The following is a 27148-nucleotide window of genomic DNA, read 5'->3' as shown; positions in this document are numbered from 1 at the left end:
GCATACAAGTTTTTCACCTTTGTGGAAGGGTAACAAGATTGAGTTTGGAGACAAGTTTGAGTTTATACCTCTATGAAAGGATCAATAATTCGAATAGGAGTATAAGTCGAGGTTCTGTGATGACATCCAAGTCCAAATTCCATCTCTAAGGAAAGAAGAAACAGGTATGAATTGCATTATCTTTATAGCATCCGAGTTTCCTCTATGATCCAACCTCGATGATGATAATTTGAGCCTAAGGCATGATGTGGATCAGTAATCAATCCAAGTAATCTGAAGTACGTGATCATTGTGGAACCAAAGTTTGTTATCTTTGTAAGTGACCTATGTCTACTCAATATTCCAAGCTCTATGAAGTAGTAACTAATCCAAGGGAAGTTTGTGTGAAAATTTCTAAAATAGAAATCCTACTGCAGTGATTAATATGACTTCTACTACTTATTATTTCATAGATAAGTTATATATTGTATTCTTACAGTAAATATCGAATCATATTCTACTGCAAATTTCACAATTAAAACATTGCAGAAATTAACTATAAGAAAAATACCGACACATATAAAAACACCACAACACAGTTGTTTTTGGACAATTATCCCCGAAAAAAACCCATTGCAAGAAAACCGGTGCAACAGATGAGGGTTTTATTATTCTTCAGTGAAAATCAACATGTACAAAATTTCACCCAACAGTATAGAACTGAGAAATATTTACAGATGTTACTAAACAAGTATCTGACCCGAGAGAGAGTTTCCTTGATCCTTTGCGTCTCCCAAGCTTGCTCAGCGTCAATTTCTCTAGCCTTTGGACTGGTCTGCGCAATGCCTGCGTCAATCAGGCCAGTGCTGCCTCTCCTAGCGTCAATCTACCCAGCGTTGTTCCTTCTACTGCTCTATGTCTTCATCTCTGTTGTTGGAAATATTGAGAGGGGGGGTGAATAAGTATTCCTTAGCTATTAGCACTTTTAAATCTTTTCAGAGCATTAGTTAATCTTCAATTATTATTAATGTTTATGCAGTAATAACAATAATAAAAGAACACAGTAGACACAAGAATTTTAGGTGGAAAATCCCCTCTTGGTCAAAAACCACCAAACGCTTTTCCAATAAATTATTTAATCTTTAGCCCCAACTGAAATGAAAGCAACAACTTCTAGAATTCTAGAAAAGCATTCTTCTCTAGCTCCCACTGGAAGGACACCCCAACACCCTGGTTTCTTTAGTAGTCAACTGAATGGATGCCCCAACATCCTAGACCAACCTATCACCCTGAAGTGTTCACAGGCTCCAACCTGTAGGTGACTTTATGGACCAGCCAAGCACCTCCCTGCCACCCTATAATGACTGAAATGAGACAAGAGTGTGGATTCTCGTACCAGGGACAACGATCCACGATACAATATGATTTACAATGATTTTGACTGAACACCCAATCACATTATGACCTGCAACCCAACCATGACATCATCCCAACAGAGACTCCTATACCTCCCAATAACGCCTTTTCGACTCTAAGCAGATTGACTATTTTACAATAATGACTCTTCCAATGATTACGCTTTTACAAATGACTCTTTTACAACTTTACAATGATGACTCTTGGCCTTGACACGTCTTCACCTATGAAACCGGATTCGTCCAAACCCCTGGACGAATCCCGAATCGGACGAATCGGACACGATTCTGTCCTGACACGTGTCATGTTTCAATGACTCGTCGTGTCATATCCGGGTACGTCGTGTCATGAGCGTGTCAAAAAAATGAAGAACGTGTCACGATTTTGGAATCGAATCCTGGTTTCGGATTCGTTTTTCGGGCTGCTGGTAGGTTTAAGTTCGTTGTTGTCATTCCCATTTGACCGCATTTGCAACCTTAACATCGATTTGGAGCGAGTAACAGCGATTTGGAGCGATTTGGAGCGGCGGACCGCATTGCAATTTGCAGGTTTAAGGTTAGTTTGCTGAGCTGTTAAAACTTAATATGTATCACGCCTTATCAGTGATCAGTTTGCATAAATTGCGTGACACAAAACCCTTGAACCACTGTAATGTTGGGTATATAGAACCAGTCACCACAACGTATGGAGCAACGCCATATAATCTGAGCCACTGAAATCTAACAATGCTCCAGTCGTTAAGAACGAGCCTTTGAAATCATGAACGAGTCGCCAGTGTTATATTATCACTGTGCGATCCATTTCTGTGTGAGCTATAGATAGATGCGGGCCACCATGATACATATATGAACCATAGTTAAATTAATAAATAGACAGAACAAAGGTATACGCCACGGCCCACTGTGTTTTATAATAAAGGTTACATATGTAATATTTCAGAGCTGCAATGACAAGAACTGAGTCTGTGCATCTTGTTTATTACCTTGATGATGGAATGAGTGAGCAGAAGCGTGTGTAATAAGAGTGTTGGGTTTGGATATTTTTATAAACGGAGTATGGTATTCACTATTCAGTTGGCAGAATGGACACACTTGGCTTTGTCTGAAATATGTATCTCATGGCCACAGCTTTAAAGTAGAAAATGCTTGCGTAATGTTCAACTTACGGCTATCGATATATACAAAAACATCATAATTTAGTTCTGCAGTGAAGATCCATGTTAGAACAGGCCATTAACCTATAAATCAGAGTCAAGAATGAGTTCGTTGTACATTTCTGGGCATAGTTTAGCCTCCATAATCTGATTGAAATGCTAAACGGAGTAAGTGTGGGGTCATCCTCTGCGTATTATTGAATTCTGGGCCGGGTTTCTCCACATTGGCATGAGTTGGAAAGAGCTGAAGTCTTCCTCTTAGTGGCTGTGCGTATAGCTGATAAAGATAGCCCATTGTGCATAGGCCTAGAGTACTCAGAAGTGCCACAAATTCAACATATTTAGGGCTGCTGAGAACATTGTCTTTTATAACACTCAGACCTTGGCCTGTCCTGGCAGTGTAGAAGTTTAGAACACTGTCTTTAATTTTTTATACAGCAACATAGAATACATTATACAGCCAGTTGGCAGTGAGCCACTGCTAGCCTATAAAATGAACTTGATTCTTGTTCATTTCTTTTGCTGTTTGCATTTTAAAAATTTTACAGCAGTTTGACTGTTTGTTCATTTTTTTTACAGGTTGAGGTAACATGGCTCAATCAACGGCAGGGGCAGCAAGGAAGGGCAAGAATGTCATGGGTAGAGATGCTCTTCCTCCCCCAATATCATCAGAGTCTGCTGCAAGTAATCTTGAGGGAAGAGGAGTTAAAGACAATGAAAAATATCCATTGTGGAAATATGTCGCAAGAGAGGATGGGTCAAACAGCAAGGGAAAGGGAGGAGGCAATGTGCAATGGAAATGCAGCTTTTGTAACCTTTCTTTCACAAGCACATATCACCGTGTGAGAGCACATTTGTTGGCTATACCTGGTAAGGGGATTGGAGCTTGTAAAGATATTCCTTCACAAAAGAGAAAAGAATTGGAAAAGGAGGCCCATGTTGGTATGGAACATGTGGCACTGGCTTCAAAATCAAAAGCACCCAAGGGCAAGAATGAAGACCCCCTTCCATTTTTGAGGAAAGCCACCACCAAATTTCCATTTGAGAGTTCTACTTCTACTGGGGGACAAGCATTAAAAAGAAGATCACTTGGTCCAATGGACAGGATTTTCCAGAAAGAGAGACGGGACGAGCTTGATCTCACCATTGCCTTCTTCTTCTATCAAAACTTCATATCATTTAATGTTGCACGTTCACCTTTATTTGTTGAGATGTGCCGAGCTCTAACTCAAGGGGCTCCAGCAGGGTATGTGCCTCCTGGGTCAGAGAAGCTGAGAACCACATTGTTGACGAGGGCAAAAAAAGAGGTGCAAAAAATGCTCGAGCCTATTAAGGCATCATGGCCAACATCTGGGGTTAGCATTGTTTCTGATGGATGGACAGATCCAGCACGACACCCAATCATCAACTTCATGGTGTCTTCCTTGAATGGTCCAGTTTTCCTGAAAGCAGTGGATACACTTGGCGAATACAAGGATGCACAATTTATGGGTGAGTTATTTATTAGAGTTGTTGAAGAGGTAGGTGTTGATTCTTGTGTGCAAATCATTACAGATAATGCACCTGTTTGCAAGGCGGCTGGCATGATTGTGGAAGCTAAATATCCACAAGTGTTTTGGACACCTTGCATTGTCCATTCATTGAACTTAGCACTGAAATCCATTGCTTCTGATGTGCTTTGGATTGGAAGCATTATTGAGGATGCAAGACATATCCGTAACTTTGTGCAAAATCATACAAATGCCCTCACTATCTACAAGGAGTACAGTAATTTATCATTGTTGAAGATTGCTGATACACGGTTTGCATCTTCATTCATGATGTTGAAGAGGTTGAGGGAGGTCAAGACTGCTCTTGGGTCCATGGTTATTTCTCAGTTTTGGTCTTTTTGGAGAAAGACAGATCAGGCAGCCTCTAAAAGAGTGAAGGACACGGTACTAGATGATGCTTGGTGGGAGAGGGTAGATCTAATTATTCGGATCATGGATCCTATCATCTTTTTGCTTCGAGTTGCAGATACAGACAAACCCATCCTAGGAGAGGTTTATGAGGGATGGGATTCCATGATTGAGTCTGTGAGGAGCATTATTCTACAGAGTGAGTGCCCCCCGTATGAGACATCACCAGAGGCCTTCTGCGATACCATACATGATATTCTTGTCCGCAGATGGGACAAGAATTGTACACCTTTACATTGTTTGGCTCACTCATTGAACCCCAAATACTACAGCCATGAGTGGCTGAATGGTGGACCTTCCCGCAGATTCCCTCCTCACATGGATGGTGAAATCTCACAGGGGAGGAAAGAGGCATTGAAGCGGATTTATCATGATAGTGCATTGCTTGCTGAGGTGGAGGATGCCTTTGCAGAGTTTTCCACTGGCAGTGGTCGGTTTGGAGGCTATGATGTGATTAAAGACAGGGGGCTTAAGAAGCCCTACTCTTGGTGGGCAAATCATGGGGCAACAAGCCCTCCTCTTCAGCAGTTAGCCATGAGGCTCCTCTCTCAGGTGACTTCATCCTCTTGTTGCGAGAGGAATTGGAGCACATATGGGAATTTGCATACTGTGAAGAAGAACAGGCTTGAGCAGTCCAGGGCAGAGACAATGGTGTATGTGCACACCAACCTTCGTCTTATTTACAGGCAGAGGGAAGAGTGGTTGAGGGGAAAGACAAAGATGTGGGATGTCTTTCCTGAAGATATGGGTCTGGACACCACTGTTGAGTTGGCATTGGCCAACATGGATCTCGGTGATCCAGTGCTAGACCCTATTAGTTTTGATGACTCAACCTCCATACCAGCAGATGCAGAGGCGACTATGGATACAGGGGAGGAGGAGGATGCAGAGGAGAGCAGTGGGGACCATGATGATGGGGACAGTGATGCTGATTCTGATGCTGATTGATGCCTTGAGGCTTGTATACCTATAGTTGTTTTATATTTTCTATTTCTATTTGCCATTGGCATTGCACCAACACTACCTATGTAACAGATTTTGATTTGATGACTTAATGAGAAAACTACAGTTGTCAGTGTGTTTATCTTACTATCTTGTAGTTGTAAGTTGTCTTTCAGTTATGAATTATGAATCATGATTTAAATTTTTAATAGATTTATGATTTTATCATTTATCATTTATGTGACCAGTACCACTGACATTTATTTGAATTTTGTATGTACTATGCATGCCAATAGCTATAGATGAAGATCTATGTTTGAAATCAATAAATTTGTATCATTAATTAAAATTTGTGTAAGAAATATGCTAATAACTAATTTTTAAGATATATATATATATATATATATATATATATTAAATATATATATATATATATTTTTTTTTTAATAAAATAATATATAACGTGTCTTGTTCCGGGGGTCAGCGTGTCCCGAATCCGACACCACGAATCCCGAATCCTACGTGTCCCGAATCCCCGTGTCAGGTGACTTAGGTCTTCACAATATATGGATGGTTGTCATGTCTTCAAAGGATGTCCCGCTATAATGCTTCCTTTGATTTGATGCTTCTGCTCTTGAATTCTTGCTTGAAGTTGTACTTGAATCTTCTTCTACCTGCATGCAAAATTTGCCTTGCGAAACCAATCCCAATACAAAACAAAATACCCTTCAACTTACCTATGCCTGCAAAACACATGTAAGTGCATAATAATGAATAAATACAACTTAAAATTACAATGCGTACCTGGAGTGTGCTTGTCACTTTTGTTGTTGACTTGTTGCAGCAGTAGACAAAGACTCCCACTCTTGATATAAGCCTGGACTCTATGCAAGACTATATCCAAAACTGACCTAAAGATATATACAATAAAAACTAATGACAGACCCTAGACTTGTGATGGACCAAGTTCTAAGTACAACAACATAGACCATTCTATCAACTATGACAAGACAAGTAACATGAACTTACAACATCATATAGATTTAGCAAACTTGGTGTAGCATCAAGAGTATGTAGCATAAAATGTGTAGTATCAAGAATAGGACACCTGAAAAACTAATTGTGACATATAGAGACGTAGAGATATAACTGAGACACTATATACTTATGTTGTCCTGCAAAAACATATGCCAGAAATGATGCTCAAAATTCAAATGTAAACACAAATCATACATACCTTGTTGTAGGAGACTTACCCTTGACTATTGATGTGTGGTCCTTACTGCAGTGATCCTTGAACGCGTGCTTTTTCTTTCCTTCTAGGAGCTCGATATTGAATCTGTTGTATCTATGTAATTTCGGATCTCCAGGGTCTAAAATTTCATCTTGTGGTAGCCCTCTGAGTTCTCTTTCCAACCCCACAGGTCTGATCAAGATTGGATTCTTCAAGAAATAGTTATGCCCAATCTCCCACAATGACCTGATTATAGACTGGTTCAATAGAGCGAACTTGTACAAAGTGCCATGCGTCCCTGTTGCGACCTTCATCCCTACAAACGCTACTCAACAAACTACAGTCCTTCCTCTTTCTGTGACTATTTACGGAATTTGAATCCAATGCTCAGAGAGAAAGTTATGACGATTTTCCCAATGTCACCTGTTTGACATGCAATTCAAGAGCCTGCAAAAAACCTAACTTCCTCAAATCATATCTTCAAAAATATAGCGAACCAAGATCTGAAATTCGGTCACGTGATTCATCAAGATTTCAACTCAAATGGGTTTTAATTTCAGCTTCTAAAGCTTTGCAGAAACAAAGTTATAGCGAAAATGCCACGATGACCTGTTTGAAGCCACAAAATCCCTACTGGAGGAGGATGTGAGGGTCACTATTTATATGAATGCCTTGAGTTGAAAGGGTCCTCAACAAGTGAACGTTGGAAGGATTTTAGGAGAAAAAAAACATTATTAATTATTGAGTATTCAATGACCACAACCCCATGGGGTTTTAGCCCACTACCTAGGGGTTACTAACTTCAAACTTGAATATCTATCAAACTGTGAAAAATTACATGGTGTGTCATATATCAACGGAAACATCTCAATGAGTAGAATCCATCTAGAAGATCCTTGACTCATAATAGAGTAAGTTGTCAAATCAAAATGCCCATGCAAGATCAGGGTAGCCCCTAGTGCTGCTTGGGTTGACATCAATGACAACCACTGATCAACAATCTCCCCCTTTGGAATTGATGGCAACACAAGTACTCCCCCTGCAATCATGACACCTCTTCCTACTGTCTTCTCTCCCCCTTTGTCATCAATGGCAAAGGGTAACTCCCCCTAACAAACTGTCATCCTGTGGACCTGTACACACCTCCACTCCCCCTTTCTACCTAGTTAGATAACAGAAAGATCAATGTTCCACCAAGTTCCCGGGACGAGGAGGCAAGGGAGCGGGGATACACAGGAGAGGCCTATGCAAAAGCTCCCCACCAATTTTTAGGAAACGTGGGGGGACGTTCGGGGTCTTAAAAAATTATAAATATAAAATATAAATTGATGAATCATATAACTGAAACAAATTTAAAACGAAAAGCATGATCATTGATATCATTATCATATAAATTATAATCATACATCATAGATGTAAGTTTGTAACTGTACAGTGTAACTACTAGTCTACTAACTTACTAACAATGCACAATGAAAATAAATTATAAAATTATAAATGTTTAAAATTTTAACTTTAAACCATATTGATGTTCCATTTCCAACTATGAACATTGAATACTGAATATTGAAATAAAATTATAAAAGACAAGTCTGATAGTCAAAATTTTTAATTTTATAGAGTCAAAATAACATAAGAACATTTCAAAATATAAATGAGCATAATTGCTCATGGCAATCCATTCAATGAAGGAGTAGACAGAAGGCTGCTTGGCGATGGCAGCAGCGTTCCGTTCAATGAAGGAGCAGACAGAAGGCTGCTTGGCAATGGCGGCAGTGTTTAGTTCAACGAAGGAGCAAACAAAAAATGAAATGTGAAATGAACATAACGTAAACCCTTCCCGGTCAGTCAACAAATATTAAAAATTACGATTTTTTTGTTTCATAAAAAAAAATTGAGAATTTTTCTAGGGAAACGACCCCTTTCAAGTTTCCTAGCATACCCTGTTTATTGGGAGCATGGGGAAATGACCCCCTCTTGTCCCTAAGTCCCCGGAGCGCGAGGGAGCTAGGAAACTCCCCCAAGTGGGGGGACGAGACCCTGTGGAACACTGAGAAAGATTATAATGAGAACTTGGGAGAATCCCAAGCTTTTGGCGAAGATACTCAAATGCTTCACGAGGTAATGGTTTGGTAAATATGTCAGCAATTTGTTCCTCTGTGCCAACATATTCAAGCTTGATATTCTTTTCGGCGACCTCTCTAACGAAATGATATTTTATCAAAATGTGCTTTGTTTTGGAATGCATCACAGGATTTTTGGAGATACTGATGGCACTAGTATTATCGCAAAAGATGGGAATAGCCTCATCAAACTTAACTTGAAGATCTCGCAAGGTTTGCTTCATCCAGAGAACTTGAGTACAAAAAGTTGTTATCGCGAAGTATTTTGCTTCTATTGTGGATAATGAGATTGAAGACTGCTTTTTATTTAACCATGGGACAAGGCAACCACCTAGATAGAACGTTGCTCCACTGGTACTCTTATGATCATCAACACTTCCTACCCAATTTGCATCTGTATAAGCTTGGATAACCAAATCATTTCCTTTGTGATACCATAGACCATATTCCGTTGTACCCTTAAGGTATCGAAGAATTCTTTTGACGGCAATAATATGAGATTCTTTTGGTGTTGCTTGGAATCTTGCTACTTATCCAACTGCCTACATCACATTAGGCCGGGAGGCTGTCACATATAAGAAACTACTAATCATGGATCTATACAACCTTTGGTCCACATCCTTTGACGAATTTTCTAAGCTTAACTTGCAACATGTTACCATGGGGGTAAGGACTGGCTTGCAATCTTCCATCTGGAATTTCTTGAGCATTTCTTTGATGTACTTGGTCTAATATATGAATATTCCTTTATCCTGCTGAGAAATCTAAAGCCCTAAAAAGTATGTCAATTCGCCAATCATAGACATTTCAAACTCACTTTGCATTTTTGTGGCAAAGTCTTTTACTTAATCTATCATCACTGCTTCCAAAGATTATATCATCCACATATACTTCGACAATTATCTCAATCCACTTTCACATAAAGATTGTTGTCAGCACTTCCTTTCTTGAATCCCTGTTGATGTAGATATCCGTCAAAACGAGCATACCAAGCCCTGGGAGCTTGCTTGAGACCATATAGAACCTTCTTTAATCTGCAGACGTAGTCTTCTTTGTCAGAGAGCAGAAAACCTTCAGGTTGTTCAATGTAAACTTCTTCCTCCAATTCACCATTTAGAAAAGCTAACTTAACATCCATTTGGTAGACCTTGATTTTTCTCGAGCAAGCATAAGCGAGAAACATCTTGATAGCTTCCATTCTAGCAACGGGAGCAAATGTTTCTTCAAAATCGATTCCTTCAACCTGTGCATATCCTTTGCAGACTAATCTTGCCTTGTTCCTGGTAACCTATAATCCTTCAACTGTTTTGCTCCCCCTAAACCTGTAATGAAACTGCCATCTTGTTCAAACTACCTTCCTGTCAATCATAGACTTGTGCCATATACTGCTGCATAGACTCCTCCTCTACAAACATTAAGGAGTCAACAAGCCAGATTGTTCAAAATAGTGAGTCACCTAACGGGCCATCTTGACTTGAGTCATTATCTGAAGCAACTGCTAATTCCTCATGACCTTTTGCTTTTACAAATCCTGAAAGCATAACTGCTGAAACCTTGTTATCTGCTTTGTCTTCCTGTACCTGTTTCCTTTTCCAGACCTTCTTATTCCTGCAATCTTGAGCCATGTGCCCATAGTTATGACACTTGAAGCATTCAATGTTGTCCATAGGTGATTCCATCTGATATCTGCAACCGCAAGCACTATGGCCATAGTTATGGCATTTGAAACATTCAATGTCTAGCCCATCTAGCACGTATTCTCTTTTGACAAAATCATCGTGGAACCTGTCTAATGATCCTGCAAACTTTCTTCTAGGGTTTTGCAAATAAGGATTGTACCTGTCAAAAACTTCACAATCCCTAGCCATATGTCCATAGTTAGCACATAAAAAGCAATAACCATTAAATAAATGTGCGTACCTAAATGGTTCATTTGGATGCGATGGTCCTTGATAGTTGTACCTATCAATAACTTTACAATCCTTGGCCATATGTCCATAGTTAGCGCATGAAAAACAATAACCATTAAATAAACGAACATACTTGGAAGATTTTTCATTCTTCTTTGGAGGCGGTGTTGTAGTTTGTTGTGGTCCTTTGTTCTTGATTGCTTTGGTCTTGTTCTTTAGAGTTGCAACATTCTTCTTTGGCTTTTCACTTTCATCAACTTCCTTCTTAGAATCATCTTGCGAAGATGTGGAGCTTGTACCTTAATCAACTGGAGCTTTACCATCTTTAATTGTCTTCATTTTTGCTTCTTCATCTGTCTATCTTGTAAGTGTTCTTTTTGCGATCCCTTGAGTTTGTTGATCTCATCACGGGTTGCATCAAGTTCTTCTTGCTTTTGAGCAAGATCTTCTTGAAACCATGTTTTCAAGATCTTCCTTCTTTTTTCTACCTCCTCAACCTGTAGCTTGAGAAGAGTGGTCTTCTCTACTTCCCTGTTGAGAACCTGTATTTGTTCCTTCTGCTTCTCATTTTCAATCCTGAGCCTGCTTATTTCTACTGAAGTTGTTTCTAATTCCTTTTGCTTTCAGTCAACAACGGATATGTATCTTTGATCAGATTCCTTCCTTTCAATTTATGCTTCCTGCATCTATTGTGTGATCCTGCTAATCTCTGCAAACGTTGTGTCGAGTTCTTGCTGTTTATGTTGGACTTCTCTCTTGAGGTCTCGTGTCGATGTATTCTTGATTTCTTCCAATTGAGTTCTAAGACTACTAATTATCTTCTCAAACTCTTCATTTTCTTTGATGAGTTCTTTTGTTGTCTTCAATTCTGCTTCCAAAAGTCTTGTCTTTTCCTTTTGACTTTTGAGTTCCTTTATCACCTTGATCACTTGATTTTGAAACTCTGTTTTACTCATTTCTCCCATTTCTTCATCATAATCAGAAGGATCTGAATTTTCAATAACATCTTGACCTGATTTCTTTGTTGAATAGAGATTATGAAGCTTTTCCCAAAGAGCTTTAGCTGTTGAACATTGACCAACTTTTGTTTTCATAGAATTTGGCAAAACATTCAAAATTACATTCATGGCCTTTGAATTGTACCTTTTAGCTTCATCGGTAGATGTGTCTCCAGAAACAATTGATTCCCATACTCCATGTGCCTGCAAATGTACTTCCATCCTGGATTCCCATATCCAATAATTATCAGCATCAAAAATAGGGGTTGGTACACAATACTCACTTTCTTCAGATTTTGTTGTACCTGTACCTTCCTTTGAAATCCTTGTAACTTGCTTCTTTGACTTTCCCATCTCTATGCTCTGAAAACTAACTTCCAGTGATGAAGCTGTTACAGAAGGAACCAAGCTCTGATACCAATTGTTGGAAATACTAAGAGTGGGGATGAATCAATATTGCTTAGCAATTAGCACTTTTAAATCTGTTCAGAGCATTAGTTAATCTTCAATTATTATTAATGTTTATGCAGTAATAACAGTAAATAAAAGAAACACAATAGACACAAGAATTTTAGGTGGAAAACCCCCTCCGAGTCAAAAACCACCAAACGCTTTTCTAATAAATTCTTTAATCTTCAGCCCCAACTGATATGAAAGCAACAACTTCCTAGAATTCTAGAAAATCATTCTTTTCCAACTCCCACTGGAAGGACGCCCCAATGCCTTGGTTTCTTCAGTAATCAACTAAATGGATGCCCTAACATCCTACACCAACCTACCACCCTGAAGTGTTCACAGGCTCCAACCTATAGGCGACTTCATGCACTAGCCTAGCACCTCCCTGCCACCCTATAATGACTTAAATGAGACAAGAGTGTGGATTCCTGTACTAGGGACAACGATCCACGATACAATATGATTTACAATGATTTTGACTGAACACCCAATCACACTATGACCTGCAACCCAACCATGACATCATCCCAATAGAGACTCCTATACCTCCCAATAATGCCTTTTCAACTCTAGGCAGATTGACTCTTTTACAATAATGACTCTTCCAATGATGACACTTTTACAAATGACTCTTTTATAACTTTACAATGATGACCCTTCCCTTGATTGACACTTCTTCACAATATACGGATGGTTGTCATGTCCTCAAAGGATGTCCTGTTGCAATGCTTCCTTTGATTTGATACTTCTGCTCTTGAATTCTTGCTTGAAGTTGTACTTGAATCTTCTTCTACCTGCATGCAAAATTTGCCCGGTGAAACCAATCCCAAAACAAAACAAAATACTTACCTTTGCCTACAAAACACATGTAAGTGCATAATAATGAAAAAATACATATTAAAATTACAATGCATACCTGAAGTGTGCTTGTCACTTTTGTTGTTGACATGTTGCAGCAGTAGACAAAGACTCCCACTCTTGATATAGGCCTAGACTCTATGAAAGACTATATCCAAAACTGACGTAAAGATATATACAATAAAAACTGATGACAGACCCTAGACTTGTGATGGACCAAGTTCTAAGTACAACAATAGAGACCATTCTATCAACTATGACAAGACAAGTAACATGAACTTACAACATCATATAGATTTACCAAACTTGTTGTAGCACCAAGAATATGTAGCATAAAATGTGTAGTATCAAGAATAGGACATCCGAAAAACTAATTGTGACATATAGAGACATAGAAATATAACCGAGACACTATATATACTTACGTTGTCCTGCAAAAACATATGCCAAAGATGATACTCAAAATTCAAATGTAAACACTAATCATACATACCTTGTTGTAGGAGACTTACCTTGACTATTTATGTGTGGTCCTTACTGCAGTGATCCTTGAATGCATTCTTTTTCTTGCCTTCTAGGAGCTCGATATTGAATTTGTTGTATCTATGTAATTTCGGATCTCCAGGGTCTGAAATTTCATCCCGTGGTAGCCCTCTGAGTCCTCTTTCCAACCCCACAGGTCTGATGAAGATAGGATTGTTCAAGAAAGGGTTATGCCCAATATCCCACGATGACCTGATTATAGACTGGTTCAATAGAGCGAACTTGTACGAAGTGCCACGTGTCATTGTTGCGACCTTCAGCCCTGAAAACGCTACTCAACAAACTACAGTTCGTCCTCTTTCTGTGACTATTTACGAAATTTGAATCCAATGCTCAGAGAGAAAGTTATGACAATTTTCCCAACGTCACCTGTTTGACATGGAATTCGGGAGCCTGCAGAAACCCTGACTTCCTCAAATCATATCTCCGAAAATATAGCGAACCAAGATCTGAAATTCGGTCACGTGATTTATCAAGATTTCGGTTCAAATGGGTTTTAATTTCAGCTTCTGAAGCTTCGCAGAAACAAAGTTATAGCGAAAATGCAACGATGACCTGTTTGAAGCCACAAAATCCCTACTAGAGGAGGATGTGAGGGTCACTATTTATATGAATGTCTTGAGTTGAGAGGGTCCTCAACAAGTGAATGTTGGAGGGATTTTAGGAGAAAAAAAAATTATTAATTATTGACTATTCAATGACCACAACCAATTATCAGTGCCATGCCACAACCCCATGGGGTTTTAGCCCACTAACTGGGGTTACAAACATGAATCTCTCTCAAACTGTGAAGAATTGTGTGGCGTGCCATATATCAACGGAAACATCTCAACGAGGAATCCATCTAGAAGATCCTTGACTCATAATAGAGTAAGTTTTCAAGTCAAAATGCCCATGCAAGATCAGGGTAGCCCCTAGTGTTGCTTGGGTTGACATCAATGACAAACCACTAATCAACACCTGTCTCCCTGACTGATGTTGAACCCTCTCTGTCTCTCCTCCACCTGTAACTCTTCCTCTTAATCGATTTTTTCTTGCCAAACTTCGACCAGTGAGAAAATCGATTTCTCTTCGACAACTGAGTATCTTCCTGGTGTCTTCTCCAAATGACCCTCAAGTCCCTTCTCATATCTTCCTGTTGAGCAATCAATGGCCTAGATTAAAACATAGTCAAAGGCTCAGATCATTTTGAAACTATCCATGGCTTTTTCTAGAAGATTCACCCCTGATTAGATTAATGGCCATTAATATTTTAATTTTCCAAAGTTTAGACTTAGGAACCCCATTAAAAATATTAATTATTTTAATAAAATCGCTTCTGGGTAGAATTTCCCAAAACGCTTTCTAAGTTCTTTGGAATACATGTGCCCAAGCCTCCCTACGAAATTTGAGGCTTAGAGCACATCTGATGCTACCCCAAATCAACAGTTTGAATTATGTTACACTATGAGTTTGTCATTATAGTGGAACAATAGGCAAGATACCATTAACCGTGAGGTAAGGATCACACTCTATCCTATTAACCTATGACAATAGGCAGGATATCACTTATTGTGAGGTAAGGATCACAAACTATCATATTTTTTGTTGATATTCCCAACTTGACCCTCAACAATTAGTGGTAGAACACCTACATCACATAACTTGAGCAGGATACCACTTACCATAAATCGTAAGGAACGTGCCTAACTCAAGTAGCCAACACCCATATAGGCCAGATGGGTGGGAAACAATCCCAACAAACCCAGCTTGTGGGTAGGATGCCAACTGGGGTATACTCTGTTAAAACCAAAGAGAGACAATAGGCAGGATATGACTTACCGTGGGGTAAGGATCAAAACCTCTCTTATTGCTCGATAATAGGTAGGAAATGACTTACCAAGTAAGGTAAGGATCACAGACTATCCTATTGTCCAGAATACCCTCAATCCTAGGAGCTCTCTCGCTCAATTCCTCTCCCTGTGAGCTCAAACAAGGGGGAGGAGCATAGCTCAATCTCCTCGCTCAGTCGGGACCCTTATCCGAGAGGGTCACAACCATGAGTCCAAGTTGCTCTCAAAAGACCAAGAACTTTCCTTTCAGCAAAGCCTTGTGAGTATATCTATTATCTTCTCATCAATCGAAATGTAATGAAGTCCCACTGCTCCTCTCTGCGCCATATCTCGAATATAGTGATACCTAATCTCAATCTGCTTGAACTTGTCATGAAATACAGGATTCTTTTCTCAAACAGCTCTCCAAAGAGCTTCCTCAACCATGTAGCCTCACAGCTAGCCATGCTAGAGTAATGAACCCTACCTCAGTCGTTCTTAAAGCTACGAACTCTCGCTTCCTACTCATCCAATAAATCATGGCAGAACACAAACTAAAGTAGCCCCCTAATGTGCTCTTCCTGTCAATAACGTTTCCAGCCCAATCAGCGTCGGTGTATCCATGAAGTCTCACATCTCTAGCAAAATATCTCAAACCTAGATTAATCGACCCATGCAAATATCTTAGCACATTCTTGGCAGCAACCCAGTGTACATGAAGAGGCTCAGTCATGATTTGACTCAAAGTGTTCACTGCGAAACATATGTCTGAATGGGTGTTCAAGAGGAACATTAATGCCCCAATCAACTGTCAATACTTAGAAGGATTTGCCAAACCAGGTCTAGCAGCATCTCCGCATAACTTCTTGAAGTTCACCTCCATCGGTCTGGCCAAGGACTTGCATTCTACCATTCCAAATCTTTCCAACAACTTCACGACATATTTTCCTTGGGAAAGGAAAATCTCACCAGGTCTTTGCCACACTTCTAATCCCAAGAAGTAATGCATCAAACCAAGATCCTTCATCCCAAACTCAGAGGCCAACTCCCTCTTACACTCGAGCATCAAGGGCTTGTTGCACACATTTTGTCAAAGTTTCGAGGAAGCAGATGCACCATATTTTTCTTCAAAGTATCGAGATCATCAGCCATCAGCACTATGTTATTGTAAACTCATTCTGCAAATATTTAATGTAAATGATGCTAATAAGACCATGAATGTATATAACAACCTAGGTAAGCATATTATTTTGGTGATAATTTCATCCTAAGAGGTTTTTGCGTCTCACTGACTCATCTATGTTTCTAAACATAGATGGTCGGCAGAATTTTTCCCTCCAATCTCACCCTAAAGCTAGGGTTGAATTTCTCGTCAAAGTCTTAGATGAGTCCTAGTGTTTTAGTCGAGTCTTATGTAAAAGTGATCTGGGAATAGTTTAAGTTAATTGCCTAAATTATTTTATTACAAATCGCTTGGTCTACTAGATCATATTGTGTCGCAGAATTAGGTATGTAATTTGAAGGTCTAAGCCGAATGGGTATTCCCCCTTTGAGGGTTGAATTTGTAAAAATCTTATGTAAAAAATATTTTAGTGCATGGTCCCTCCTACTTAGACACCATGGCTAAAATATTCGAGAGTGAAAAACATATTTAATCCCCTCAAGTGTCAATCAATTAAATTTTCTAACAAAAATAAATTAAAATCATCATCCAGAAATTTAATTAATTAGAGTAAAAATTAAAAGTCTAAAGAAATTAAATTCTCAAAGTGGAAAAATTCGTGGATATCAAAATAATTACTTTTTGGGGCCCCCCCACCAAAGGAATATTGGAAATTTCAAGCAATATTGGATCCTTGGACCTTGGTGGTTAAGTCAAAGTTAAAATTTTAAGGAAATCAGCTCAAAATAATTATTTTTTACCTAATAAAAAAGGGATTTAATGAGAAATTCAAAATTCCTCAAAATAAATATTTTCAAGGGCTAAAATTAAAAGAGCATCAAGGATTTATCAACAGCCAATATTATTTTGACGACAATCAAGCCAACTAACCATTATTTTTCCACTTGGAGGATTTATCTATAAATTAGAGAATCATTTGTCTCAAAGGCCATCTGATGTTTGGTTAAGAAATTGTTGCAGAAGCATTGATGTAACACTATTGTCCCGCTGGAAACGTTTATTTGAATCATAATAAAGACTTTGGGGTGCACTTCAAGGTGTTCAATGTTCATTGATTTGTCCTATATTGTGCTGATTAATGTTAAAATTTGTTTATCATTAGATGGGGATAAAGTCATTCTATTGATAGATTTTGGGTTTATCTTAGATGATTTGATTTGCCATATGTCTAACAAATTTTTTTGAGAATATATATAATGTTTGCAAGTTCCCTAGTCCTTGGTCTCCAAGTTCACAAATTGTGGGCATGAACCGAACTTATTTGGATTCCAAATATTTATGTCGTTGATTTAACTTCACGAGGGCTATAGTGTGCATTAATTTTCCAAAATATTATTAGCCATTTATCAAAGGAAATCCCAAAGAAAATTATTTCTCAATTTATTTTAAAACCCTTGTATATTTGTATATAATTTGTAAATTAATTTTTCTAATTGGGGTTTTGGGGTTTTAAGATTTTTGTATATATTGGGGTTTTGGGCAGTGTTGATAATATCGCAGAGATATCGTCGGTTTTCGGAAATATCGCGATATTCTCGGGGAGATGAAATATCGCCAAGAAAATATCGTGATATTTCCTCTCCCAAAAATATCGCGATATTTCTGAGAAATCGTCGATATCTCGGCAAAATATCGCGCGACGATAGGAAAAATCGTGGTGCAGGCTGGGCCACGGCTAGAAAAGGGAATTTTCTCTTTTCATTTGCTCATTTCGGTTTCTCAGTCTTGGTGGTTGTCAAGGAGGGATTGAGGATCAAACAGTCATTATTACCACCAAGAATCTTTTGTGGATCAAAGATTGAAGAACAGTGAGACAAACTTCATTTCTTTCATTAACAGGTATGTTCTTAAAAACCCCTATGTTAATGATTTTTTTCATAGATTTAGGGTTATGCTTGCTTGCCTCTTTTCCTACCAACATTTTGCTTCTTTGTTTTTTTTCCATTTGCTATGATTTTCATGCCATGAGCCAATGCAAGGGTTTTCTCCATATTTGGACAGCAAGCTTCATTTCTTTTTTTAACTTTCTTATGCACCCTCTTATTGCCATTTTTCATTCACATTGCAAATAATGTAGTAATTTTTTTTTTAATAAGGTGCTTATTATTTTTTTTTTTTGTGTTGGGGTGTTAAATGCCAATTTTTTGTTTTTTGGGTGCCTTAGGTTTGAATTAATTCACTACAAATATGCCAAAAGCCTTGGACACATTTTAGGAGTATGGGAAGCCTGATGGTGGGACAAATCAAGCATATCTATCATGCAAATTGTGTGGGACCAAGATGGTAGGAGGGGTTACGGGATTGAAATACCATCTAGCTAGACTCCCTGACTATGATGTAATGCCTTGTACGGTTTCTAGTGCCGAGGTTATACAAAAAGCTCTTGAAGCAATTGATGAAAAAGACAGAAAGATAGCTGCTAGGGAAAGGGCACTGATCTCAAATAAATAGTTGTTAGTTTTCTTTGTTTTGCTACATATAAGTTTATAACTCATGATTATGAGATTCATTTATATATGTGATGTTATTTTGTATTGGTTCTCCACATTTGAGTCCTTGATTGGACAATTATCAAGGATCAGCAAGATTTGGTATCGCCTTTGATATATCATTTTTATTTTACATTCACTACATCCTATATATCAGTGCTTTCTTCATATTTATGTGCAAATGTGTTTATTTCATGTTGTTATTGCTTTATATGTTTAAAAATATGAAGAAAAAAAATGAATATATTATGCATTTTTTATGTTTACCGATATTTGCCGATATTTTCGCCGATATTGCTGATAAGATGTTTTCTAAACCCTCGCCGATATTTTGTCGATACTGTTATTTTCAACATTGGTTTTGGGTATTTGTAAATCTATTTTTCTAGATGAGATCAAGTGGAGAAAGTTGGAATAAAGCTAGATCTAGGCCCTTGAAGGTCAGATCTAGTCTCCAAAAATTTTTGTAGGCCCAGCCATTGAAAAAATTGAGCAGATTTGCAGATCTGGAAAAATAAAAATTTTCTGAAGTTGGGGTTTCATGTTTTAGCCCTCCCAGGTCCAGATCCAACCCACCTAGGGCCAGTGTTGGCCTCCATCCCACCTACTTCATCCCTTTTCCCGTTTGTGTCAACATTTTAGGCCCTTTTTAGGGCAGGTCGTAAGCCCTAAAGGCCTTGGCCTCCCTCCCTAGCCCCAGCATTAGGGGCTTTAGGCCTTGAAACGCCTAGTTGTAGGCCTAAAAGGTCTTGGCCCCCCTTGTAAGCCCTAGATGGTTACCTCAAAGGCTAGTTGTGGCCTTTTAGGGTCCTAATTTTCCCTATTCCCCAGCTTCAAGCCCTTTCGGGCTTCCTCTGCCTCCTTTTCCCTTCGATCTGCCTTCCTTGGCCTTTTTTGACCCCTTTTCAGCCCTCTCTGGTTTCTTTTCCCTAGCCACTAGCTTTTCTTGAGCCCTTAGCCCTCTCCTAGCCCTAATTTGACCCTTAAGCCATTTCTAAAGTTTTTAAGACTCAATACTTGGTGGGTTTTGCACAAATTTGGCTCAAAAGGTTTGATTTGCAAGTGGAACCTTTATTGCAAAATTTTGACAAATTTGGACAAAGTGATCTTCAAGGCCTTGCGCCTAGGGTTTGCTCTCTAAACCCTAATTTCTCACTATTTTATCACTGTTGTAACATTTATTTCATAACAGAGATAAAAATGCCCCTAAAACATATTGAATTGGTCAAAATACTTTAAAATTGAATAATAAATTTTTCCTAAATTGTTGGCCACTTAGCCATTGCATATCTAGTCTAGATCTGAATTTTAGCTTGTTGGAATTTCTCTGCATAACTGAATAATCAGATCTAGTATTTTCTAAATCACACATCTAAAAGGGCTTAAAAAATTAAATTTTTCAATTTTGGTAAATTTTTCCAAGTTTTGGGTTCGATTTGGCACATGTTGTAGCATAAATAACTCATTGATTTTCTAATCTACTTACTGCTGTAACAAGTTTTCAAATCTAATATTTTCTAAATATCATTCTTTCGAGGTCCTAAAAAATTAGAATTTTCAGTTTGGCAAGCTAATTTTAAGTTTTGGGCACATTTTGGTACTTGTTGTAATATTGATATATCACTATTCATGCATTTTCTTACTACTGAAATAAGTAAATCAGATCTGAAATTTTCTGAATATTGCATCTTAAAGTGGGCTATACTCATAATTTACATTAGGCAAAGTATGGGCATCTCATTGAGCCTCTTTGGTTATCATAGGCTTGTTGTTTCTTGGGTCTATATTGATTTACTTACTACTATTCTAACATCATCACAAGTGTCTTTTTCATAGTAATTTGTTATTGTTAAGCTCTAATAATTGATTATCTTGAGTTAAATTTGAGAATTCGTTAACTTGCACTTCAAACACTCAAGCATCTAAGTTCTAATCTTGTTGATGAGTTAAGTCAATTTGGGTTTAATTGAGTAAATTTGTTCACTTATCATGGACACTTTTGGGCATGGATTAGTGGGGAGATTCGACAGAAACAGTAGGCTAGGTTTGTACTCGTCTCCTATGCCCGATTCGGTGGTTAAGCTTGTATCTGAGTCCCATGGGATCTCCTTTACTGGCCATTAGCTTTAGGGTTGGCACTACATGGGAAATCATGATTTTGGTTGCGTGGTCCCTCCTCCCAACACCATATACATCACTCCCTTCCACTCATTTTAACCCCATTCATCACTTTTCCTATCCAGGTCCACATGGGGTTAGCCTCCCCTTGTCCACACTTTGGGTCAGGCTTGGAACGATGCTCGGAGGTTGATCCACTTACAACAAGAAATGTACCACAAAATGCAAAAGATGGTCAGGACATACCAATTTAGCACATGGGCAAAATCCAAACATGAGCTCTACCCCTAATTCATGGCCATCACCTTGGTTCTTAATGGCCCTAGATGAGCCCCCTTCACACTAAGAAACCCATGATTATCCAAACCCCTAGTGGGCAAGAAGTTGCCCCACCTTAAAAGTGTGTATCCACTATAGATCCTAGCTATGCATAAATTAATAAATTGTGTAAGGGTTTGTTTGAGATTGACTGTCAGGTGCTAGGTGTTGATTTGGGGTAGCATCGGATGTGCTCTAGCCACGAAATTTGGTGGAGAGGTTGGGGCACATGAGATCTCCAATAATCAGAAAGGGTTTGGGCAGATTCTAAATAGTTCAGGAGATATTAAAATAATTACTATTTTTAATGGAGTCCCTAAGTCTAAACTTAGGGAAAATAAAATATTCAAGTGCATTAATATGAATCTGTGTTAGAGTGGTCCAAAAGATATGGATCAAGCCAAATCTAATCTTAGCCATTGATTAGGGACTTAATCTCGGCTGTTGATATTTCAACGAGAAAATTATAAGAGGAGGCTTGAGGGTCACTTGGAGAGCACACCAGATGATCAGTCATTCTATTCTCTAGAGTGGGGTCTGCTAAGAGAGATAGAATCAGTGATCGAGAGAGCAGCTGAGGGGCATTGAGTACAGAGAAACAGAGAAGGCAGAAATTGTTTTGCGAGATCAGCGCAACAGCCAAGGAGGGTGACGCAGAGCCAACAAGGGCTCACGCAGGGCCACGCAGAGGCAGCCAAGTGTTGCGCAAAGCACCAGAGGGGCCAGCGTAGCTGACACAGAGGCTCCCAGAGCTGACGCAAGGCCTCGTGGGGCTGACGCAGGGCCAGCACTGGGTTAGGAGAGGCTAACGCAGTCCAGATTGGGCAGACACTGGAGTTGTAGAGCAGTTTTGTGCTAAGGCATTGCCAGAAGGGTTTTTCGGGGTTTCAGCGAGGAGATTTCTCTCAAACTGTGAGGTATAGCTGCTGAGGAAATTCTCTGTTGGGTAGGCCAGTTTCGGCACCCAGATTGTACTTTGATATTGCTTAATAAGAAAACCCTCAGATAGCTGCACCAGTTTTCCCGCATTGGGTTTTTTCGGGGACATTGGTCCAAAAGTAATGGTGTCATGTGGTGTGTTTGTTATTGTTTCTTTTAGTTGTTGATCCGTAATATGTTGAGCATGCACTGGTGTTTATTTTCAGTATTTACTTTGTAAATAACTTGTTAAAGAAAAATAACAAGTAGGTAGGAATAAATCAAAAAAGGTGCATGAAGGGTTTCTAAACTAAGTAAACTTAGAAACTTCAACATGGTATCAGAGCGTGATTGCAAATCACAAGAGGACTAAAAGACATCAGCCGAGCGGAGCAATAGCAGCAGAAAACAATTATTCCGAGGTGACAAAAGTTGTTTCTAGCAACACAGAAGCCAAGGAAGTGTGACGCAGAGCCAGCCAGAGCCACGTAGAAGAAGTCGAGAACTGCGCAGAGCCTCAGAGAGGCCAGCGTTGCTGACGCAGAGGGCCAAAGGGCTAACGCAGGGCATCCCAGGGCTGACGCAGACCCATCTGGGGTGACGCAGAGCTAGCGTGAGGCAGAGAGAGGCTGACACAATTCACAGAGAGGCAGTTGTTGGGGTCTAGAAGGCTGCAGGAATATTGCAGAGAGGAGCTGGTGAGGTACTGTAGTCAGAACAGTACCTGACAGAGCAAGGCCAGAGGAGTTGTTGCCAAGGGTTTCTAGTCGAGGAACCCAGATCAGCAGTGCAGTTGCACAAGACGATCAGAGTAGGGGGCATCTCGATAAGCGGCAGAAGGATTTCTAGGAGCGAAATCAAGACTCAGAGGGAGTCTAGAAGAGAACTTCCAAACAAGCAGTAGAGACTCAGAGGAGTCGAACAGAGAACTTCCAGGAGGGAAGTAGAGCAGCATCATGGCACTACACGGGGTAAGAGACCGGGATAGACTGGACGGAGCATCGAACTTGATAGTCTGGAAGTCCAGAATCTTATCAGTGCTTGATGGGAATCGTGTCAAGAACTTCGCCTTAAAGGTAATAGATGTCCCAGTCGACCCCAATGAAAATGACAGGTACGAAGAGGCGATGGCGAGGGCCAAGTGCATTATCCTCGATGGGGTCAAGGATCATGTGGTACCACATATAGCCGAGAAGGAAACGACAGTTAAGATGTGGGAGGCTCTCAAGAACCTATACCAGCATACTTCTGTGTAGAGAAGAATGTTGCTCAAGAACCAGATGAGGTCGTATTAGATGAAGAAGGGTCAATCGATTGACACCTTCCTCGGAGGAATGAATGAGATTCGAGACCAGTTGACTGTTATAGGAGCTACACCGGATCAGGAGCTTATGGTGAGGACAGCCTTGAATGTTGTCTCAAAAGATTGGAAAGTGTTTGTCCAGAGTATCCTGAGCAGAGGGACTCTCCTACCTTGGGACGAGATGTGGGCAGCTCTTTGCCAGGAAGAGATCAAATGGCAGTCGAAGACAGGTAGCAACAACAAAGGGATCAAAGTTCAACAGGAGGAGGACGATGTGGCCCTAGCATCTGAGGGAAAGCAGGAGAAGCGGAAGCAGAAAGATCTCTCCAAGATCAAATGCTTCCACTATGGGGAGATGGGTCATTATGCGACCCAGTGCCCAAGGAAAAAGAGTAAGTGAGAGTCTTCCGAGACTAAGGCAATGCCAACATGAGCAGAGAAGGAAGTTTTAACAGACAATGATTGTGCCATGAGTGCACACGCACCACTTGAGCGGAAGTGGGGAGACATCGAGCTGTAGTTAGGTGGACTACAAGCGATGAGGGACAGGATCCTCGAGGTACCCAGCCTCTTGGATTAGACCTTGCTATGGGAGCCCTGTCGAGGAGTAGCAGGACTGGCTGGGCGGGTAGAGACGGATGCAGATGGAGCGGCAGAGAGAGCTACAGTGCAGTAGTCCTGAGACAGCACAGAGCTAGCAGGCTGCAGGAGTGCGAGAGGCACAAGAGTGTTGCACTAATGCAGGATAGCACAGAGAGGTGTGCAACAATGCGAGATACAAGGAGTTGTTGCAGCAGCGCAGAGGTCAGAGAGAGGGAGCACTTGTCAGCGGCAGAGGGAGCTTTAGCATCAATGGGTGTTTCTAGCCCAACAGGGAGGTCAATTGAAGGATCAGTTACTTACTTCTCAGTAACTGAGTTATAGTGCAGCAGTGGGCAGCACGATGCAGCATGATGAGAGGAGGTGCAGTGCGGATGCAATGCTGGGAGAAAGGACCAGCAACAGCACGAATGCAGAGGGAGTTGTCGTACAGATGCAGCAGTGGCATGGCAGAACCGTGGGCAGTAGTACAGGAGGCAGCGATGCAGAGGATGTTGGGCAGGAAGGCCTAACATCGGCACAGGTACCGATGTCGGATGATCAGAGTAATACTCAGTGAGGAGTATTGCTAGAGCACAATCCTCGCTAAGAGGGAGTGTTGATTTGGGGTAGCATCGGATGTGCTCTAGCCACGAAATTTGGTGGAGAGGTTGGGGCACATGAGATCTCCAATACCCAGAAAGGGTTTGGGCAGATTCTAAACAGTTTAGGAGATATTAAAATAATTAATATTTTTAATGGAGTCCCTAAGTCTACACTTAGAGAAAATAAAATATTAATGTGTATTAATATGAATCTGTGTTAGAGTGGTCCAAAAGACATGGATCAAGCCAAATCTAATCTTAGCCGTTGATTAGGGACTTAATCTCAGCCGTTGATATGTCAACGAGAAAAGCATAAGAGGAGGCTTAAAGGTCACTTGGAGAGCACACCAGATGATCAATCATTCTATTCTTTAGAGCGGGGTCTGCTAAGAGAGATAGAATCAGTGATCGGGAGAGCAACTGAGGGGCATTGAGTACAGAGAAATAGAGAAGGCAGAGATTGTGTCGGGAGAGCAGTGCAGCAGCCAAGGAGGGTGATGCAAAGCCAACAAGGGCTCACGCAGGGCCACGTAGAGGCAGCCAAGTGCTGCGCAGAGCACCAGAGGGGCCAGCGTAGCTGACGCAGAGGCTCCCAGAGCTGACGCAGGGCCTCCTAGGGCTGACGCAGGGCCAACGCTGGGCTAGGAGAGGCTGACGCAGTCCAGATTGGGCAAACACTGGGGTTGCAAAGCAGTTTTATGCTGAGGAACTGCCGGAAGGGTTTTCCGGGGTTTCAACCAGGGAATTTCTCTCAAACTGTGAGGTATAGCTGCTGAGGAAATTCTCTATTGGGTAGGCTAGTTTCAGCACCCAGATTGTACTCTAATATTGCTTAATAAGAAAACTCTCAGATAGCTGCACCGGTTTTCCCGCATTGGGTTTTTCTGGGGACATTGGTCCAAAAATAATGGTGTCATGTGATCTGTTTGTTCTTGTTTCTTTTAGTTGTTGATCTGTAATATGTTGAGCATGCACTGGTGTTTATTTTCAATGTTTACTTTGTAAATAACATGTTAAAAAAAATTAACAAGTAGGTAGGAATAAATCAGAAAAAGTGCATGAAGGGTTTCTAAACTAAGTAAACTTAGAAACTTCAACACTAGGTTTCGAGGAAATTTAACATGTGTGTGTGTGTGTGTGTGTGTGTGTGATAATTTAATTTTAAGGTCATATCCAAGCCAGATACCAAATTGGTCTATAAGACCCCCACTGTTTGTGGGACAAAGGGCCCTCCTTCATGCAGCAATTCGACTACTAAGTCTACAGAGATGTACATTCTCTACCCTCTCTGGATTTGAACCTGTCACCTGTTAAGAGCAAACACATGCTCTTAACCATTAGGCCCACTCACACTGTAATTATGCCATATCCAGATGTATCATTTCCAAAAGAATTCTAAAACTGAAATCCATATTCTTATCCATATCCTATTTGTAACTCGGCTCAAAAACTACTTAAGTGGCATATGATAAACAAGTAATACCTAAACACAAAAGGCAAAATAGCACTACTTCATAGAGCAGGAAGACTCAGATGTGCCCTTAAAGGAAAAGAGAAAATTATAAAGCTTTCTATGCTTTTCAAGAAAACCAAAGCAAGGATAAAAAGGAAAGCAAAGAATCTGGGAATATAATAGAATAAAGCCCAATAACAGAAAACATAAAAATCCAACGTGGAATATGCCATGTACATGTCTCCAAAGTACTTGATATTTCAGGTAGCATATTTTCTAAAACCATTGTTTTAGTTAAAATTTTCTTATATACAAAACTCATTTAGAAAATATCAGATGGTAATTAGGACTTTGAAGCAAAGAAAAATATGCACATTGTCATTACTCAGTCTTCCAAGACTTCCAGAATTGAGCTAGAATTTTATTTGCAACTTCTTGCAAGTATGGGTTCTACAGAAATCTACAATCAGACAAGAAATTTGAAACTATTGATCAGTCTACAAAAGTGACTAGAGGTAGAATAATGACATATGTATAAACAAAACAATGTAAATACTAATTTGAAGCTCAAGGATTCCAACTTACCCACAGTTCACAACCCAAAGTGAGCCGATCATTACTGCATATCACAGGAAGTACAAGGCTATCTGTGGGAATATGTGAAACTCGTGAAAACAAAAATACTGCTGCATCCAAGGACTGAAAGAATATCCGAGCTCCAGCAAAGAAGAAATTCCCAATGCTGCAAAAAACATGAGATTTAATAATGTTGCAATACATCATCCTATTCCATCAAGCCCA

At 39.9% G+C, this 27148-nt stretch overlaps 1 protein-coding gene across 1 annotated transcript in view; it reads right to left on the bottom strand.

The window, feature by feature from the left end:
• Window positions 1-27148, bottom strand: part of MEE18 (maternal effect embryo arrest 18) — a 433784-nt gene that overhangs the window by 200399 nt on the left and 206237 nt on the right. Inside the window, 1 exon segment of the mRNA XM_089404666.1 lies at window positions 26933-27089. Coding sequence (XP_089260792.1) covers window positions 26933-27089 — 157 coding nt within the window.

This window comes from Pinus tabuliformis, chromosome 2_2, assembly GCF_031772625.1.
Source record: "Pinus tabuliformis cultivar Carrire ecotype Pingquan chromosome 2_2, CPIR1, whole genome shotgun sequence".
NCBI classification, from domain to species: domain Eukaryota; kingdom Viridiplantae; phylum Streptophyta; class Pinopsida; order Pinales; family Pinaceae; genus Pinus; species Pinus tabuliformis.
Note: the sequence above shows the minus strand (reverse complement) of the source record. Positions and strands in the feature narration are given on the sequence as shown.